Below are 19,074 nucleotides of genomic sequence, written 5' to 3' on the forward strand. Positions count from 1 at the left end.
ATCACTCGCCTCTTGGCACACACACAACAGTCGAAGAGATGCACATCTGAATTGCAACCGACGCTCTGAACGTCTTGAGTCTAAGCCCAGTCATCATCGCTATCGTCCATCTCGCCATCCGCGATCTCGGCGGCCAACTCCCTCTCGCGCTCATGCGCTTCCGCCACGCTGTTCAGCTCAGCCTTGTGACCGTTGAGCGGGTAGCGCATCGCTTTGACGCTCTCGTTGTGCAGCTGAAGACAAAACTGGATGCGCTGCTGGAACTGCTGCATGGGCTCGTCCGTCTCGTACAGATCCTTGGTCTCGCGGTTGACCATCTCGGCCTTCTCGTGGTCGACACGCGTATCTCGGCTGTCCACCACATTGTCGCGGATCGCTTTCGCGACGATATACTCGGCGTCTTCCTCCGATTCGAGGTGCAGCTTGTGCGTAATGTCAGCGAGCGAGATGCGCGAGTACGAGAGCGAAATCATTCGAATGCCCGTCTTGATCACGTTGTGGCGGAGACGCACGATCAGCGAGAGCGTCTTGTCTGTCTGGAAGAGCGAAGTGTACTTCTGCAGCGTCGACTGGAAGCGTTGCAGGTCACCCACGCGCACCGCCTGCACAATCTCCATGTACGGCGCAAGCGCTTTGCGCAGAACAGGCGTACGGAAGATGGATCGTTCGGGGATCTCACCCATCAACAGCTCCACCACCACCAAGAACTTGTGCGCGGTCTGCAAGAAGCCAGCTGCAGTCTGAGATTGCCCAACTGGGTTTGACTCCCTCTTGTTGGCCGTATCCTTCTTCTCGACAGTCGCCGGTTTAGGGGTAGCAGCAGTGGTATCGCTACCAGCCGAGCTCGAGTCCTGCGGAAGCGAAACCTGAGGCGCGCGTCGGATGGCCTGCTGGAGGTGGACGTGCGCCTGCGTGTAGTCGAGCTGGACAGCACGGATGCGTCCGACGTAGTAGTCGTACCTAGCCACCTGAGGGTTACTGGCGCTCGATCGAGGGAAAGGAGCTCGGGCGACGAGCTTGTCAGCCTGGTCGTACAGATTTGCTTCCACAATGTACGACCTCAGCAGCAGGTTGATGATGGTCGCCTCGGTCTCGGAGTCGTGACGCAGTGAGGCGGTTCGCTGCAGGCCGAGCAGCTGGCTTCGAATGGCGGTGAGGCCACCTTCGACGCGCGCACCTTTCGCCTTGGCATGGTGTTCGACTTTGAGTTCTTCGGCTCTTCCCAGGTAGAAGATCGTCTTGGCAGCGAGGTGGTCGAGCGTTCTCCTGTTTTGCTGCGTGATGGTCGAGATGGAAGCAACGGCCTCGTCGGAGGCTGCATCGAGCTTCTTGTTGTCAATGAGGTGGACGAGCGTCAGCAAACGCAGGTAGGCAACCAGCTCGGGCTGCGCCTCGGGCTGCCTCTGTGCGGGTTTCGCCGAGGCGGCGGCAGTCGAAATGGGTTTGGCGTCCTTAGCGGCCTCCGCCTTGGGCTCGGCAGAATCGACGTCCATCGCCTCCGAACGGACTGCGGCACTCGCAGCCGCGTTCGAGCTGGCAGAAGGTGCTTCGGGCTTGTAAGGCTGGGGCAAGAAGGTGAGCAGGTGTTTTTGGATCGATGCGTTGTCCTGTGCGTTGGCGAGGATGCCTTCCTGCACAGCGAGCGCGAGCACTTCCGGATAGGCGTTGACCTTTCTCCTGATGTAAGGTAGCGTTCGAAGCACACGTGCAGTGAAGCGCTGCTCGATATGCGAAACGCTACGCTCGATCAAGAGAAAGTTGTGTCGAAGAAGCGCAAGAAGCTGTTCCTTTTCGCTGGGCGGCTTGATATCGGCGGCGTCAGCAGCCTTGACTGCCGATGCAGCAGGGACATCCTCCTTGGACGCCTTTACTGGCTCTGGCATGATTGGCAATGGGGGTTTCGGAGTTGTGTAGAACCAGGGAAGGTTGAATTGCGATTCGAATCGGAGGTGGTCGAGAACGTCAATCCCGAACGGTGCGAGCGAGAGTGAGAGGATGAATGGAGGAAGGAAGGTGTTGGTTGAGAACACAAGTGTGCGGCACAGTCTGCGAGCTGCTGCTTTGGTTGAGACGCGCGGTCGGTCGATCACAAAATCCGATTTCGTGTTCCCTTCTCACTTTGAGGCGGTCAGACCTCCACTAAACCAACGATTTTCTTAAGGAAAAATGATGGATGTCCTCGGCCTAACAAACCCATCCTTGAAGCTTCCCCAACCGTCACAGAAGGCCGCGTTGCCCTTCTCTCACAGCACATGATCATCGCTGACGAACAGAAAGAAGTGAGATGCATGCTTGCAATAACAAAAGGGTACAAATACAAATATTAAGATAGAGATGTGCGTGAGAGACGGAGGGCATCCCATCCTTGCCGTTTAGGCGGCTGTGCCGTATAGAGGAAGTTCGGTCGTGGCCATGGCGGGTTGCGACGTCTTGCCAGGCTCTCCGGCATATGCCCAGTCCCCTTCTTCGTCCACATTATGATAGATAGTCCCAGAAGAGGACTCGCGCTCGCGTGGCGGTCTTGATCTCTCGGATGCCGAAATGCGTGGCGTGGCCGGAGGGTCGGAAAAGGAGGTTTGGTCGGTAGCAGAGGATCGTCGTCTGTCGTCCGACTTGATGGAAGCGTTCGAACCAAACCGATTCGATCTAGCGTCTTCGAAGTCTTCTTCGTCAAGCTCTTCGTCCCCCGAAGATGACGATGAATCTGAACAGGGAGGAAGAGGAGCAGGCGCAGTCGAGGTGGGACGAAGCCAGCCTGCTCCATGCCAGCCCTTGGACGCGGCTTCCGACGGCTCGATACCACGGTTGCCCTTCGAACGCCTTTCACGGCCAGAGACGCCTTGGCTGTCGTTCGCAGGTAGTAGATCCGAGCTCGTCCCAAGACGGGACGTTATGGAAGGATCCTTGGCGAACTGATCGTTAGCACGGCTGGTACGTTTGAGCCGCTCGAGACCCACCGAGGCATTGTTGGACAGACTCGGAGGCATCGAGAGCTCGGCCCGATACAGTGCCTTCAGATCGCTGGAGCTTACCTTCTTCCCATCGTCCGAGCCGTTTGCAGATGACAAAGAGGACTGACGGCTGTCTGCGTCGGCGTAGGCATTGTTAGCCATCTGCTGTTTGGGAGAGAGGGGCGCGCTATCTGCAGACGACGCTGTACTCTTGGCTCCCGCGACTGGCCAACTGCTCGAGGCGTTGGCCGTCACATCGACAGAAGACAAAGAAGCAGCAGTAATACCTCCCGCACGAACAGGGATATAAGCATGATCCACGACGACGGACGGCGGCGGTGGCATGGCAGCCCGATCCTGTGCTTCCTTGTCGTGAAACGTCTCGGCTATTGGCGTCGTCTCTTGCGACGGTCGAGGGTTTCCTGTCGCATCATCGCCGCTACTACCCAAGTCCCAACGAACAGACGAAAGTCGCTTAGCAGAAGAGCGTGTTGCGCTGGTTGGTGGCACAACCGCAGAATCGCTGTTGGTGCGTTGGAGTGTGTCTGTAGAGGCAGATGGCGACAGGACCAGTGGCCCGGGCGTCAGTTTCCCAGCATCGGCACCGAGAACGCTGAGATGACGGCTTTGTGCTTTGTCTACATGCACACTGTCCGAGTCGGCTGCGATTGAACTGCCCTTGTGGCCTTTCTTGCCGTCCTTCTTTACTTTGGCTTTCTCCTTCTCCTTCTGGTTCTCTTTGCGCTCCTTTTCCTTTTCCTTGTCTTTGTCCTTGGGGCGAATTAGGCCGAAGGAGAATGAGCGTTCCGACTTTTTGGATAGATGTGACGCCGAGCTTACGGTGCGAGGACGTTCGCGCGATCGTGATCTTTCCGAAGACTTGCTCGCCTTGTGCCTCAATTGGCGCGTCTGGGAGTCGACCATGGCGGCAGCTCGCTCGGCTCTGGCGGCACGGGCAGCAGCCGCTTTGGCAGCCGCGGCTTGGTCATGCACCTGACCATGGTGGCTGCCACCGACGGAGATACCTTTGAAGATAGCATTGACAACGTCTTCGGGCGCACGATCACCTTGAGAGCGCCCGGAGAAAGAGGACGGCTCGTGGTGGCGTTGCGTCTTTTTCTTGGCACCGTCCGCGCCAGGAGCAGTAGCAACGAGGTTCTCGTCGGGGATGCGATTGGTCCAGGTCTTCTTGGTATAGATGGACTTCAGCGGAGGTCCGTACATGCTGTGATGCGAGTAAGCCGACGAATTCATGTGGTTGAGTGTGAAGCTGCTGGCACTCGGCAAGCCACTGCCCATGAGGCTCTGATTTCGAACGGAAGCACTGGCGCGGATGGGCTCATTGCGCAGACTGCTACCCGCGCTGCCACTGTGCGAGGACGCAGGATCACTGCCGGGGCGTGCCGGAGACGAGTCGTGGCTGGCTTCAAGCAAAGAAGGAGCCATAATGGACCCCAAGCCGTTGACCATGAGGCCATTCGAGATAGGTGGAACATAGTACTCGCGCGCGCCGCCGAGGAACGTCATGCTGATGGTGATCTTGATAGTGGCATTGATCTTGCTGTCGTTGAGCAAGAACTTGCGCGTCTCAGTACGACATACACGATCCCGATACGAATGCTCTCCTCCAGGTCCGTGGCGATGGTGATGATGATGGTGGTGGTGATGGTGATGGTGATGGTGACGGTGACGCCCTTTCAAGCTCGCTGCGGGGGGATTGGGTGCAAACTCGGAGAGATCGAGGACAACATGGCCAAGTACGGAAGGATGAGTGGTGGACTTGGCATGGGCGGGCATCTCTTGTTTGATGGTGAGCTTGAGTTCCGAGTTGGTGAGACGACCCCAGGCGGTGGACAGATCATCAAGGTGCTGGTCGCGGTTGGAGCGCGATCGGAGATCCTTTGCACTCGACTTTGCCGAAACGGCGGGGCTGTCATGGCGACTATGGCTGGGAGACGAGGTCTTGGGCTTGCCAATCCCGATGCGCATGCCGACCTCGACGTCGCGCTCCCACTCGACCTTGTGATCGTGAACTTTGACAAAGTCGGTCTCGCCCTTGGGCTCCTGAGAGAAAAAGAGGAGCGGGTCGACGTTGTGATCGTGCTTGTCGGAGGCATGAGGACGTATGAGGCCTTTGAGCGCCTTTGATCGAGAGTGGGAGGTTTTGCGGCTTGTGATGCTGTCTCTGCGCGAGACTGGACTCGAAGTGACGCTTTCAGACACATCAGCAGGTGAAGTGAGGGAAGTTTGACTGCTTGCTTCAGCTGATGCCGCTGGTTTTCCTGACTCGGATGGCGGTTCGTGGTCGTCCGTGTGTTCCGAGCTTTGATTGTTGTTGTTGTTGTGGTGGTGGTGGTGGTGGTTTTGCGATGGACGTATCAGATTATTGAGAAAGCCATATTTATTAGAAGCATGCTGAGACGTGTCCTTGCTGGACTTGCTCAGAATGGAAGCTTCGTCTGCATTACTGGTGGAGCCGCTGGCATGCTCGTGAGGTGGACCGAGCGCTAGATCGTTGGATGCTCCTGATTCGTGATCGGTAGCGTGAATGTCCTTGGCGGCGTCTTTGGCAGAGATCGAGTGTGCTTTGCGGGCAGCGGTCGACACAGCTTGCGAGGTTTGCTGGTGGAGGGCGGCAGCTGCAGAATGCTGCAGGCTTGCGAGAGAGTGGGAGCCTTGGATCTTCCATTTGCAGGCGAAGAAACCGGTGACAAGAGGTACATTGGTGAGCTCGTGGATGGTGAGCTGAACGTGGAAGTACGAGTGCTTCTGACCGAACCCGAAGGGTGCGAGCAAGGACATGATGACGGCGATAGTGGTGTCGATCGCTCAGTCTTGCGCGGCTCGCTGTGCGGCTCCTTCAGCGTCCCAGCGGTCCAGGTTGTGTGCGAAATCGATGTGCTCCGAGGATAGAGACGCAGCAGAGCTCGGTTGGTGGTCATCGGAAGGCAGCCATATCGGCGGAGCTGGGCTTTTTAAGGGCAATCGATCTAGTAGCAGGCTCCGTGCTTGGTGGGTGACGACCAGCAACGTCTTTGCCCGACGACGACTTGGCTGTTTAGTCGTTGTTTGATCTAGAGGGAGACGAATGTTGACGAGAAATGGCGGCTGCGAGGAGGTGACACGGTAGAGCTGCAATGGCCGAAGCTGTACCTGGAACCCGTGTGGTTGAAGTGAGGAGCGGTAGCAAGCGGGTCGCGTGTTCAGGTCGTGCGTCGATGCGGGATATATCGTTCAGCCCAGTCGCCAACGACGCCTCAATAGCGGGAACGAGGATGATGAGGATGAGGATGGCGACCAGCAAGAAGCCATGATCGGAATGAGCACGGCGATAAGTCGAGTTCAGAATGTGAGAATGACGAAGCTGCTCGGATTGCGGTGGAGCATGCGTAGCCAACCTGCACGACCATGCAATGCTAATGAGAAAAACAGAGGTCCGACGCTTTAACCTATTCCTTTTCCGTGGACACTGCAGCTGTGCGTTGGAATTGCGATGCGGTGTGAACAGAGAGGGGAGTGCGTGGCGCTGTGCCAATTCGGTGGGTGCGGATGTGGTAGATCTCGGATTTTAACTTAGCGAACAAGAGAGAGAGAGACAGAACATGCGAGTCAACAGAAAAGCGTGACGTGACTGCACCGCTGCTGCCTGTTTCGTTCAGCCTTGAGAGGTAAGCAGAGTAAGCCGCGAATTAAATGATGTGGAGCCTGGCTGCAGTCAACTTGCATACAGGGCGGAATGAGGAGGCCGTGGCCGCCCGCGCGCTGTTTCGCCGTGCCTCTCTCTCTCTCAGTGGGTGTCCCGGGCGCAATGACATGGTCGGGTTGCCTTCGAGCTCAAGCTCGAATCTGTTCATTTTCACTCTTGAGCAGTGACAAAACAGGCGTGCGAGTGCAACCGAATCGGCTCCGTCCCGAACCAGCCAGAGGAGCGAGAGGAGAGGCGAGGCAGAGCAACAAGAGCTGTTGGCCGGGACATTATTTTCATGGCTTCGGCAGGGAAATTCTTTTCTTCTGCTGACGCCTCCTTCGTGGGCTGCGATTTGCGCATCTCCTGTTCCTCTCCTTCGTGCCGACACGGGTTTCAGCGCGAGAGTTGGGCTTGCCGGGAAGCGCATGTGTCCTAAAATCACGGCAATCCAGATTGTCTCGAGTAGGCCCGGCTACTCCTTGCCTTTTGCACAATCCCGTTTTTGATCTTGAGGGCAGGTACAAGACCAGAACATGAAAAGCAGAAAGGCATGCGGGACAGACCATGCGGGACAGACCGTAAGTAGCTTTCAAGGGATGGCTTCCCACGTCAGCGGAAAACGTTAGCGCGGCGGGCCGCATGGTTGTTCGTATTCGAGATGTAGTGGCGTCTGCTTTTCCCACGGAGCTGCCGTCGTGCCGCTTAGCAGAAAAAGCCTTCTTGTTACAAGCTCCTTGCCGTCTAGCACCGAAAAGGTCCGAACAGCCTTTGCCTGCCATATGGGCCCTGCTCATTGCTCAACACGGCTGCAATCTCACTCGCCATTGTCGCTGTATCACTGCTCTCGGGAGTGTAGTTCGTGCACTTCATTCATTTCCGTTGCTTGATGTGCGCTGAACTGTATCTATGGTTACAACCTGAAGTGGTGCTGATCGTGACACATCGACATCTGCCACATGGGCCCCATCCGCGCTCAAATGACAGCCGCAGACTGACGTCCGCCTTCTTCCTGGTCCTCTCGTAGCATGCGTTCAAACGCCGCGCTTGGGTTCAGCTCGTTTTCCAGACTCATGCTGGGCCGTTGCGAGATGCTGTCCCGTGGAGTCGCTTCACTGACGCTACCACCACCTCGAGTACCGTTGGCAGCTCGACCACCCGCTTCAGCCATCGACCTTCGTTGTGCCTCGGCCAGATCGCGTGCCTCCTGCTCTTCCGCGTTCACCGTCGCGCCATCCGCATTGCGACGACGACGACGGCGTCGGCGAGGAAGCGTGATAAACTTGGGCATCGCTCGCTTCTCCAGGTCCACCGACACATTCGTCGCAGCTTGCAGCGCTTCGATCCAGTCCACTACGTGTCGGTCGCTTCGCGTCTGCAGCAGGAACTGCTCGCCCTCGGCGCGTACACGCACCACGTGTCGGCGCTTGAGATAGTCGGCTGCGAGTCCGCTCTCGGCGCCTTGGAGCGTGTAATTGCGTATGAGGCCGTTCCTGTTGTCAAATTGCGTCGAGGCTTCCTTGTGTTTCGACGCATCGTGACGATGAAAGCCGAGTGGTGTATGCGAGATGGCCTCGCGCGCAGCAGCACCCAGTCCGATTCCAGAACCAGAACCATTCGAACCATCCTCGTTCATCGGCTCCAAGTGAACGTGAACACCTTTCATCTCGCCCCACGACCCGTTGGCGGCAAGTCGGTCCACACTGAGATCGTTCTTGTACACACGCAGACTCGTGCCGTGCAGCACAAAGTACTGCCTCTTCCAACTTCTGTCCTTGGCCTGCACGCCCGGAGCGGAGAACTCCAACTTTCGCGGCAGGTAGCCCTCGATGTGCACACCACAGCAGTACGCCGGCAGCTTCTCGCGTCCTTCCTCCTCTCGCGGCAGGATAATTTGCCGTCCTTCGGGTCGGTTGTGGATGATTGAGTATACTGGAGGCTCGGCCCGCATCTCAAACATTGACCTACGACGTCCCAGTGTAGCTGCGCCGGGCGAGGCGATCGAAGCCGCCGCAGAGAGGCTCGTATCAATCGGTGCCAGCCCGTCCTTCTTGCTGTAAGTGGGCGCTTCGGACGGCGGACGAGGCGTCGTCGGTGTGCGCAGAGCTTCAATGCCCGCAGGTTCATTTACAGGACGGATCGGTGAGGATGGGGCAATCTCAAGCCGCCTTGAGGCAGGCCCAAGCAGGTCCACGAGCGACTTTGACTTTTGCTGGTAGAAGTTGGGTCGAGCCGCGGAGGTCGAGATGCCATCGAGTCCAACCAAGGGTTTCAGTACTGGCTTGGGGCTCGGCGTTACCTTGACCTCTTCTCCTTGGCCTGGGCGCGCAGCAAACCTCTCGGACGCTGGTCTGTCGATGCTAGGTGCTCGGCTTCTTCCCACCTCACCAGCAGGAGCCTGCAGTGGCGTCAGCGTACCAGAAGTGCTGGGTCGACTGCTGACTGGCGTTTGCGCTGGAGACTTGCTCCTATCGACGACCACCTTCGACAGTTGTCGATGCAGTGTCAACGGAGGCAACGCAGCCACAGGTGCAGGCATGGATCGGTTCGGAACAGGGCCAGACCCCACGGCACCCGCGCCGGGTGTCCGAATCGTTCGCATGCTAGCGGATGAAGGAGCACGAGACCGGCTGATAATGGATGGTGAAGGCGGTGGTGCGTCGCCGCTCATGCTGCCCACCGTGGAGGCGCGGTTGCTGTTGCTGGTGCCAGGACGAGCGGTAAAGTAGGACGATTCGGACACCTCCTGACGAGCTCGTGGCGTTGGTCCCGAAAAGTTGAATCCTCCAAGCCTGGGCGTCGGTGTCTCGAATGGAGTAAAGCCACTCGCACTGAAGCTGGTCCACGAGTCGCGACCGACATTCTGACTAAAACCATCGCTCTGGACTTGCACTTCACTTGTGGTCGATGCTGCGGTTTCAGAGCCCCGCGAAACGTGCGAAGTTCTCGTGTTTGGGATGAAGGTAGGTGCCGGTGGCAAGATGAGCGACTCAGTTGGACGATTGCGGTGGATTCCACCAAAGCTTCCGGTGGCAGCCATTGGTGCGGCCGACATACGGCTGGCAACAGGCGAGCCGTCATAGTCTGTGTCATCGTCGGTCTCGGTGTCGTCAATGTCATGGTAATCGGATGTCTGGCTGGTTAGGTCTCCTTCGTCTTCCTCCTCGCTCAGCTCCTGCTCTTCGTCGCTCGTGTCGCGTGTCATTGTACTGTCCTGCGTGCTCTCTGAGCCCGTGCGAGAGGTTCTGGTCCCATCTGCGCCTTCCTGCCCACTGCCAGAAGCACTGGGAATGGCACGCATCGAGTCGAGTCGTGGCAGGTGCGACAGTGCGTGATTCGAGCGTGTCGTTCTCTGACGTGCGACGTTCGAATTCGGGCTTGCTGTAGCAGAGCCGGTTGTGCTCAAGGTGGCACCACGCGGAGCGGGCGCGTCTGTGATTGAGTCGGTTGCCTCTACGGCGTCTTGCTCCTGGTCGATGCCTTGTGATGGGCGGCGCTCGGCAAGGACGCCAGAAGCAACATCGGTCACACTCCTGGGCTGCGGTGCGGTGCCATTGACGGCAACAGCAGCATCAGGGTAGGCAGGAGTTCCTGAACCGATGGGGTCGACATCGTTGGGTGCAATTTCATCGCGGGTGGCGTTTTGAGCCGTCGTTGGAGCGTTCCAATCGACAGTCGAAGACATGCCAGGATAGGTCACGCTCCCTGGGGCCACTGGCGCACGAGACTCGAAGACACCGCTTCGGAAAGCCGGTGGCTCAGCCTCGGCGTGAGGTGTCGCCTCTGAATTTGCTGCGTCTTGTGGTACATCGCCCTTGCTGTTGCGACTCCATGTCCTACCCATGAAAGTGCGCGCAAACGAGCCCCTCCGCTCGCCGTTGACATTGTCGGCAGCCGAGTGGTTGCTGGTGGCACTTGCACGTCGCAAGAAGTTGAAGCTGGTACGGGGAGCAGACTGCGCTGATGGAGACACCGACTTGTCCGCCTTGATGAAAGCTGTGGGTATTGGCGGCAGTGCCATCGTATCAGAGGTACGTACGGCAGTACTCGTGGAAGTCGCCGTGTCAGAGGTTTCTTCCGCATCCAAGTCGATGAGATTTGCACGGGGCAGATGCAGGCTCTTGCGCGGACGGATCGCTTCTTCGCGAGCTAAAGCCAGACTGTTGCGACCATGCGTCTGGGCGGGTCCCGTGCCGAGCACGTCGGTAGAAGCGGATGCCCAAGGCTGCATTGACTTGCGCAGGTCGCGGCCGCCATTGGGTGAGGTCTGGTGTTCGCTGCCTCGGCCGATCTTACCGAAGCTCGAGAATCGCGATCGAGATCTGGCTTCGGGCGAGGATGCGGGCGACTCGTTGGTGCTGCCTCGACGGCTGCCGCCCGGCAAGCTGATGCGCGAGAAGAATTTGGACGAAACTCCGCCGCTGGGAGAGGATGCATGGCGGATCGAGTCTGTGTTGGCGGCGTTCGGAGACGGACCGTTGCCCATACCGGAGAAGGATGCTCGCGTTACCTTGGACGACGACATTTTGCTCGCCGTGGAGAAGCCACCAAATGGAGCAATCCTTCGAAGGTCGAAAGAAACTCGACTGGAGCTTGTACTGGAGCTTGTTGGCTCGGGTCGAATAGTGTCGACAGCGACCGAGGAGCGTGGTGAAAGTGGATTGATCGACGAGGGTGCAGGCTCGTCGCTGCTACCTCGACGGCTGCTACTCACCGAGCTGTTCCTGTGCGCAGATGATGCCGGAGGAGAGGGTGGGCTGACTCTGGCCCGCTGCGATGTGTGAGTGTGGGCTAATGCGCCGCCGGTGGACGATCGCGGCGATGTGCACGCACCCGAAGAGCTCGGTGGAGTAAGAGGAGGTGTACGGGTAACGTCGATAGCTTCAGCGGCGCCGGCAGACGATTTGATAGATTCGCTTTGCGTGGCTGGAATCTGGATATTCAGAGACCCGTCGAAGGGTAAAGATGCATGCTGAGAGCTGGGCAGTGCGGGCGATGCGAGCGCTGGGGTGCTGTGAGAGGGAGTTGTAGCTGCTGTCGAAGCCTGAGTGGTGTTGGGCGTCGACGTCAACGTCTGAGTGGTGATGATGTTGGAGGTGGACGATGCCGTAGAAAGAGTGGGAGCGACACTGAATGCTTCGCCAGCTTCGGAACGGGAGGAAGCCGTTCGAGAGGGGGTTGTAGGAGGCAAGCTTGCAAATGGGGAAACTGGGGAGAAGGAAGACGAAGCTGCAGCAACAACGTCGTCTACGACAAACACGGCAGGCGAATCGGTGGAGTTCAATGGAGTCGACGGCGCAGTGGATAACGCTGTCACGACCGCAATGGAAGGATCCAGCAGCGACAACGACGACGTCAAGACAGGTGAAGACGAAAACGAAGACGAAGCTTTCGGCTGTTGCGAAGCGTGAGATGGGGACTCAGCGTGTGACTGAGACCGGAAATTGGACTGAGGCAGAGAGGATAAGGAAGAAAAGGTGCAGAGCAGCCGATCGTCAGACACTAGCTCTGCAAGCTGGGTTTCAATTGGCACAGCATCGGCGTGGTCAAGCGCGCCAAGGGGGAGAAAGACGGCCGCGGCGCGATGGGAGGATCTTCCTTTCTGTCAGCGGGGGAGAGGAGCGGCAGGCTCAGCCGATGCATTTGCTGCAGCAGCAGCAGCAGGAAGCTGCACGACCACAGCACAAGAGGAGAGGGGTCGCGATAATTTGCGCTGGTGCGGGTTGCTGACGCCGGCATCGCTGACGCTGACACTGCAGATGCCGGCTCTGGCAAGACCACTGCTGCAGCTGCTGCAGCAGGGAGTTGTGCCGCTAGCATGTTGGTGGTGCCTTTTTATTTTATTTTATTTTTGAAATTCGTTCAAAAATTCCCCATCATCGATGCAGCAGATATGCCCGGCGCAACGAATTCATGGCCAAGCGGGAGTCCGGCTTGGCAGACGATGCTGACCGAAGTGGCCTGCGTGGGGCCTTGCTGTGCTGATCGGACGACACTTTCCATCTCCACCTTGGCTGTGACTTTCCCCTCACTTTTCCCGTGTTAGGGATTTGTTTTCCTAATGAATTCCCGGTGGAAGCTGGAAAACGGGCTGATGCGCGAAATACGAAACACGGTGGCTCTGACTTACCTCGGCAGTGGATTTTTTGGCGGTAGCGGAAGCGGCAGAGCTATCGGCTTTCAAAGTCCGTGTGTCGCCGCCGCCTTGCCCAGCAGGAATGTGGATTTTTCGGGAATGCAAAAGCGGGTCAGCTGGTCGGCTTGCTTGCTTGCTGTGGTATTGGCGGCTATCGAGGTTGCTAGGACCGTCCAGCACCGTCGCCTCCGTCGTTCTGGACGCCTGCTCGTCCGTTGTAGGAACGTCCGCGACAGATTCCAACGGCATCTGCTGAACACTGAGCCCGCCATCGGAAAAGCCGGTCGAGACTGTGCTAATTGCCTCTGGCTGGTCTTCGGAGACGCCGTAGGAGCGACCAAAGAACGAACGTGAGGACAGGAGCGCCTGGCGTGCTGTTGCGGTGAATTGGTTTGAGCTTCGTCGCCGCTGAGTCCATTTCGGCCGTGCATCCGATTGCTGCGATTGCTGACTGGTGGACTGGCGCGGCAACGGACTGCCAGAGACAGAAATGGTACTGGTCGAGGCAGAGGCAGAGGCGGAAGAGGTGGCTCCCGAACTGAAGAAGGACGGTCGACTGATTTGCAACGATGGCCTCGAGCTGGACGCCGACGACGACGGCGAAGCGATTTCTCGACAGGGAGAGCTGATCTGAGAAAAGATGCTGCCTTCGCTGCGCCTCCGCCCCTCAAGCTGGCTGTGCTGCTGGTAGCTGGGCGGTGCTTCGGCGTCGTTGGCGACGTTGTTGGAGCTGCCTCTGCGCAAGTTGGCAAAGAAGCGCGTCGACTGCGAGAGGCCGGCGGTTGCATTGCTTGAGAAGGCCTCGGCGGCGGCTCCAACAAGGTCGTTGGTGCTTTCTTTGGAGAGCTGTGTGACGCTGCGGAGCACCTGGCTCCTCTCGCGAGAGTCCATCGAAGAGTTGTAGATGCACCCCAGCCCCTCGCTTCCTCCCACCGGCCTGCCCCAGTCGTCAACACGAGGACGGGAGACCGACTTTCCTCTTTGCCGTAACAGGGTACTGCTAAATAGCGTAGTGGTCCTCGAGCGGGGCGACTTGCGAGTCTGAGCAGCTGCAGGAGAAATCGAGCCAGGAGACAATCCTGATGCTGAGACAGCAGCTGGAGCGTTAGCAGTAGTGGACGAAGGAACTGCGGGAACCGCAGATGCCTCGGCGTCCGACATGAACTCGGCTTTGCATGACGCCATGGCGTGGTCGATGCTAAACTTGCTCAGCCGTAGCTGCCGTGCTGTTTGCGCTTCCTAGTTGGCCGAGGTGGTGATGGTGCCGGCTTGGGGGCAGTAGCTATAAGCGTCGCGGGCGTTTGCTGTAGTTTGATACGTCACTCCAGACGTTGCTTCTTGAAACTACTGCTCTTTGATGCGATGCAATGCGCCGTGATGCTATGCAAATGGGAACGCCGGCGGTATCTTCCACTCTATTGTGTGTCGGGATGGGCTTCAAGAAGGCCTCATACAAGGCCGATGGTGGGAGCAAAGCGAGAATCGCAGATCGAGGTGTCGACGAGGTCAAAGTTGCGAGCCAGGACCCCTTTTCTGGAGGCTCGAATGCGAAAACGAAGTAGCGTCTGAATGATACTCTGATCGACTTTTGATGCGCAGTCAGAAGAGAGAGTCCGGGGCAAGCAAGGCTGGCAGCGGAGCAGGACTGTGACACAACGGCACACGAACAAAGGCCACGCTCGTCTTTGTCACGCGAGAAGCATGCATTCTAGCGTAGTCTCTTTTCACGCAAAATTCTAGCCTCCAAGCTTCCTACTCTTGCAGAACAACACAATCGCTTGTAACACGCAGTATTCCTAATCTCTGTAAGAGGCAATCGCCAGTCAGGACGTCGCCTAATTTTAGTGCCTCGTTTCAGCGAACCGATCTCGACAAATCTGGAGAGCAGAGTCGTGACGCGCAGCTTGCGACCCTCTTTCTCGGCTACGCAGTATTGCAGTGCATCGAATGTGCGGTTTTTGACTTTCCAAAAATTGCTCCATTGATGACAGTAAGTAGCTTGAAGGTACAGTTTCGGACGGGACCGTAACGCGGCCTGTTATGTCGGGTACAGAGCCAACGAAAAGAGGGCAGCAGCCCATGGCTGCATTACCGCGATCATGCAGTCCAATCGAGAACGTTGACTTGAATTCAGCAGCTGCTTCCTGTGATTGCTGACTGGCATGTCATGCCTTGGTTCGGGACCGATCCGAGTAATTATCCGTCAAGTCGGCACGAGCGCGTTGCAGCGAAATCGGGTGCTTGTCAAGACCACGCAACAACGTAGAGCTCTTAGGGAGGCGTCTCGCTTCCTGCTGATGCCGAAAACACCCCCACGTTGCATGCTGACCCGTCACTTGTCAAACCGTGCAGTCCATGTGATGACAATCGACATCTCCCCAACCGCTGTCCACCCTGTAACCCTCGGCGTAAACAACTACCGCAACACAGCTTTGACTTGCAAGGCTCGCGGTTCAGAATTGGATCGCGGACCCACAAACATCAGCGTGGCCTTCGTCTTCGAAAGCGCCACGGAACGATGTGCGCCACTGTGTGCTTTCCGTGTTTGCATTGCCAAGCGAGCGATGTGCCAAAAACATTTTCTTCCGAGGATTGGTGGTGCTCACTGCGAAGGGTGCCAACGAACAAGCTCTTGTTCGCAATCTGGGAGGCCGCTGCTCGGTTTTTCTGTTTCTTATTCAGCTTGTCGAATTTCTCATCCGTACTGCGTGACACAGTTGACGCCCACGCATATACATCTGATGACGGCGACAGACATGCGGCGAGCATGCAAGGCGAATTTACAATCACTCGCTCTTCCCGGCGGCAGCGCTACGATGCATCACGAGATGCGAGCCTGCGTCATTCGCGCGTGGGAGTGTTATTCTCGAATTTGTTTTCCAAGCAGCGAGGCAGCTGAGGTTAGCTGGTCTAACAAATCTTAGGTTGGGAAAAACCTGCACGATCTTCAGGGTCCAACAGGCGCTTTGCTGAGGACACCGAGATTTGACTTGAGACAGGTCCCTCTTCTTCCACTTCGCGCAGTCACAACTCCTTTACCTTACAGAAGAGATCGACGGTATCCGACACGGCGCTCTGCATTGACAGCCGGCCATGACCCGACCACTCCTCACGCATCTGCGCGCTACCGCACGCGACGCAATCCACCCGACCGCCCTCGCACTCCTCTGGCTCGCCCTTCTCATCCTCTTCAGGAAGGTCTGTATGGCCCAGATACCAACATGGCCAGCACGCGCGCGCTCCTCGCTCGACGCATCCTACCTCACCGGCGAAGCTACAGAGGAACGATACAACGTGGACAGGCTGTGGATGCATCTCGAATGGGCGTCGTATCGCATTATTGCGTCGCTCTCGCCCGTCACGGGTCTGCTGCTCGCCTTCCGTTCCAACAGTGCCATCGAGCGTTGGAGCACGGCAAGGCGGAAATGGTCGGATGTACAAGCAACTTCGAGATCGCTCTTGCGGTTGCTGAGTGCGTCACTGCTACCGCATAGCACGACGGAAACAGTCCCAGACGCGGCCTCCGTGAGAGACTTTGCTGAGAAGCAGGAGAAGAGGCGGAATGCGGAGGCAACGTTGGCTACAATTCCATTTTTCAGCATCAGCCTGATGTGCGAGATGCGCGGCCTAGTATTGCACCTCTCGCCAGGGAGAGAACAGAGTCTTTTGCGCACCGACTTGGTCGAGATGCTTCCGCCTGCTCTCATCGCCCTCGCCAAGCGACACCATGGCGAGGACCCGACGCAAGCAAACGGGTGTGATACAGCGAGCAATCAGGAGAAACGCAAACAACTGAAAAACCTCAACTCGCCCCACGTCATCAAGGATTCCACACACAGCACCCACACGAGCACCAACTCAAATTTGGCATTGATATCGCTCGTGCTGCTACAACAGTCGCTCGACACGTTGCACTCGAGGTCGCAACTCACGAGTCCCGTCTATGCCCACTCGATTGGCCTGCTCAATAGCCTTTCCACGCACATGACCGAGTTGGAGCGTGTCCGCGATACCCCCATTCCACTTTCCGTATCGACGCACTTTTCGAGGCTGTTGATGATCCACTCGTGTTTGCTGCCCGTCGTGGTGGTGCAGAAGCTGAAAGGCGAGCGCTGGTGGTTGTGTGCGCTCGTGGTGGGGGTGGTAACCAGCATGTTGTACGGGGTAGATAGCTTTGCGGCTAAGCTGGGTCAGCCGATGGGCTTAGATAGGGAAGATCTCCCGTTGGAAAAGTACGTTGCTGACGCGCAGAATGAGTGGCAGGAGGTGATGAGTGCCATTCTGTCGATACCCTAGTATCCCGTCACGCTGCAGGTGTATCCTTCATCTTACCAATGTGTTCTCTGCCGTTAGTTTGAAGAGATCAAGCGACCACTGTCGAACAGTTCGGTGGTTCTCCGGCCTCTCGCTGGGCGCCAGCTGATCTTTGCTCGGTTCTGCATCGAATTCCACGTGTACATCAACCAACGCCTTGCGCCCTTGTTCTCGCCTCTCTGCGAGATGTATAAGCAAAGATAGGTAGATCTTGTGTTCCGGGCGCATCGTTTGTGAGGGAACGTTCTTCCACTGTGCTTCTGATTCGCCCATGTCGACCCAGTATGGTTGGATCTCCGAGGACGGCTTGACCTGCTTCAATAGCTCTTCGTTCAGGTGTGCTGTGAATAGTGCAATGCAGATCTTTTCTCCGCTGTCAACACTGATGGTAACTCGTCCGGCGAAGTGTGTTTGCTGAGGTGGCAGACAAACATGGATTTCTTCGTGCGTTTCTCGGATGATCGATTCAAGTGCTGTTTCGTTAGGGAGGAGCTTTCCACCGACTCCATTACATGTGCCAGCCCCAAAACCTCGTAATTTCAAGCCGAGGAGAAGCTGAGTGCGACTGCCGACTGAATGTAAGGCGAAAAGCAGCGTATGTGTGTATCCGTCTGACGGAAAGTCGGCTTCAGAACCACCTTTGTCGGCAACAAGGAAGGACTGGCGCTCTGCATTGTCCCAGTACCAGCTGAAGGAGGAAGGCAGTTGCGAACCTGTAAATCTCTCCGAAGGTTGTGACGGCATGGTCATCGTCTTGACATGTCCCCAGAACCGCGGCTTCACCACGGATTGAGGCAGCGCACCATGCAAAGGTATGCCAAGTCGATGTTGCAATGAATGTAGACAGTCGTGGGTAGGGATGCAGCTTGAGGACAAGAAAGTCGATCATTTTCCGAATATGTTGCATCGGAGTTAAGACACACTTTGCACCCTTTTTCTTTCCCCGGCTTTCGGAAAAGGTTGAGGCGAGAAGCAAGCGCTTCCGACACCATTTCTCCTCGTGACCCATTCACACCATTCGAACCAGCGAGCAAAGACAATTGGCTGATTTCGACACTATGTCGTCAACGACAGAAGAGGTAAGCTGCTACAACACTGGGAGAGCGAACATCGAGCTTTCGACATTGAACGCTGACTCTTCATTATCCCGTCTCTGTTCGCCTTCCTTTTCCACATAGGAACTCAAACAGGCGCTAGCATCATTATCAGAGCTCTCCGACCTCAAGACCGCCATCGAAGACGAGGCTGACGACATTGCAGCTCAAGAAGCAAGAGAGGCAGCGATACGACTCCTGACCGCATCTACACCACTCTTTTCCACGCTGAAACGTCTGAATCGTTGCATCCATACCGACTTGCAAGCACAAAAGACAAATGTAGCCGAAGAACGCGCTAAGGTCGACACAGCTCGTTTGGCGCTGCAGAACCTAAAGTACGAAGAGAGCATGCTCGAGCTTGAAGTCAAGGTGTGCCAAGAGTTCCAGTCCATCTTCCAAGACATCGAGCTGCACGACCTGCAAGAGTTTCATCGACTTCGATCCACCGCTACCACCGCAGAGGCAAAGGAAAAGAAGGAGGACTCGGGTTGGGTCTCGGAAGGGCCCGCCGAGGCAGAAGAGGACGGAGATCTGGATGACGATCATAAACTCATGCTGGCCAGATTGCGGTTCGAGTTGAAGGAGCGAAAGAGGCTCGAATCGGAGAAACAGACGTTGCAGCAGGATAAGACGCAGGTGGTCAAGCAGAACAAGGACAAGAAGGTCAAGTTGGAACAGGCCGAGAAGCAGCTCAAGGACCTGTTGGCCGCTGCTCAAGCGGTGCAGGCCAAGTTCGAGAGCTTTTGAGGAGAGAATGACGATGCTCGCAGCTGTTCTGAACGCGCAATCCGCGCACACGCATACCCCCTTGTATTTGTACTCTCTCACACACACATTCGAATTCATCGCTCTACAGTCCATCACAGGCTCCGTCAGACTCCTTCGAGTGAC

At 57.0% G+C, this 19,074-nt stretch overlaps 5 protein-coding genes across 5 annotated transcripts; 2 read left to right on the top strand and 3 right to left on the bottom strand.

Annotated features, from left to right (window-relative positions):
* Positions 1–80: 80 nt before the first annotated feature.
* Positions 81–1,883, bottom strand: EX895_005909 (uncharacterized protein; the record flags this gene model as incomplete). The annotated part of the gene is made up of 1 exon (XM_029886501.1): positions 81–1,883. One exon carries the CDS (start codon positions 1,881–1,883, stop codon positions 81–83), a length of 1,803 nt encoding a protein of 600 aa, XP_029736814.1.
* Positions 1,884–2,372: 489 nt separating this feature from the next.
* On the bottom strand, positions 2,373–5,753 carry EX895_005910 (uncharacterized protein; the record flags this gene model as incomplete). Its single annotated transcript, XM_029886502.1, has 1 exon — positions 2,373–5,753. One exon carries the CDS (start codon positions 5,751–5,753, stop codon positions 2,373–2,375), a length of 3,381 nt encoding a protein of 1,126 aa, XP_029736815.1.
* A 1,859-nt stretch (positions 5,754–7,612) lies between these two features.
* On the bottom strand, positions 7,613–13,957 carry EX895_005911 (uncharacterized protein; the record flags this gene model as incomplete). The annotated part of the gene is made up of 2 exons (XM_029886503.1): positions 7,613–12,085; positions 12,767–13,957. The coding sequence occupies 2 exons, from the start codon at positions 13,955–13,957 to the stop codon at positions 7,613–7,615; spliced, it is 5,664 nt and encodes a 1,887-aa protein (XP_029736816.1).
* A 1,908-nt stretch (positions 13,958–15,865) lies between these two features.
* Positions 15,866–17,068, top strand: EX895_005912 (uncharacterized protein; the record flags this gene model as incomplete). Its single annotated transcript, XM_029886504.1, has 1 exon — positions 15,866–17,068. The coding sequence occupies one exon, from the start codon at positions 15,866–15,868 to the stop codon at positions 17,066–17,068; it is 1,203 nt and encodes a 400-aa protein (XP_029736817.1).
* Positions 17,069–18,144: 1,076 nt separating this feature from the next.
* Positions 18,145–18,930, top strand: EX895_005913 (uncharacterized protein; the record flags this gene model as incomplete). The annotated part of the gene is made up of 2 exons (XM_029886505.1): positions 18,145–18,165; positions 18,265–18,930. 2 exons carry the CDS (start codon positions 18,145–18,147, stop codon positions 18,928–18,930), a joined length of 687 nt encoding a protein of 228 aa, XP_029736818.1.
* Positions 18,931–19,074: the final 144 nt, after the last annotated feature.

This window comes from Sporisorium graminicola, chromosome SGRAM_8, assembly GCF_005498985.1.
Source record: "Sporisorium graminicola strain CBS 10092 chromosome SGRAM_8, whole genome shotgun sequence".
In the NCBI taxonomy this organism is placed as follows: Eukaryota; Fungi; Basidiomycota; class Ustilaginomycetes; order Ustilaginales; family Ustilaginaceae; genus Sporisorium; species Sporisorium graminicola.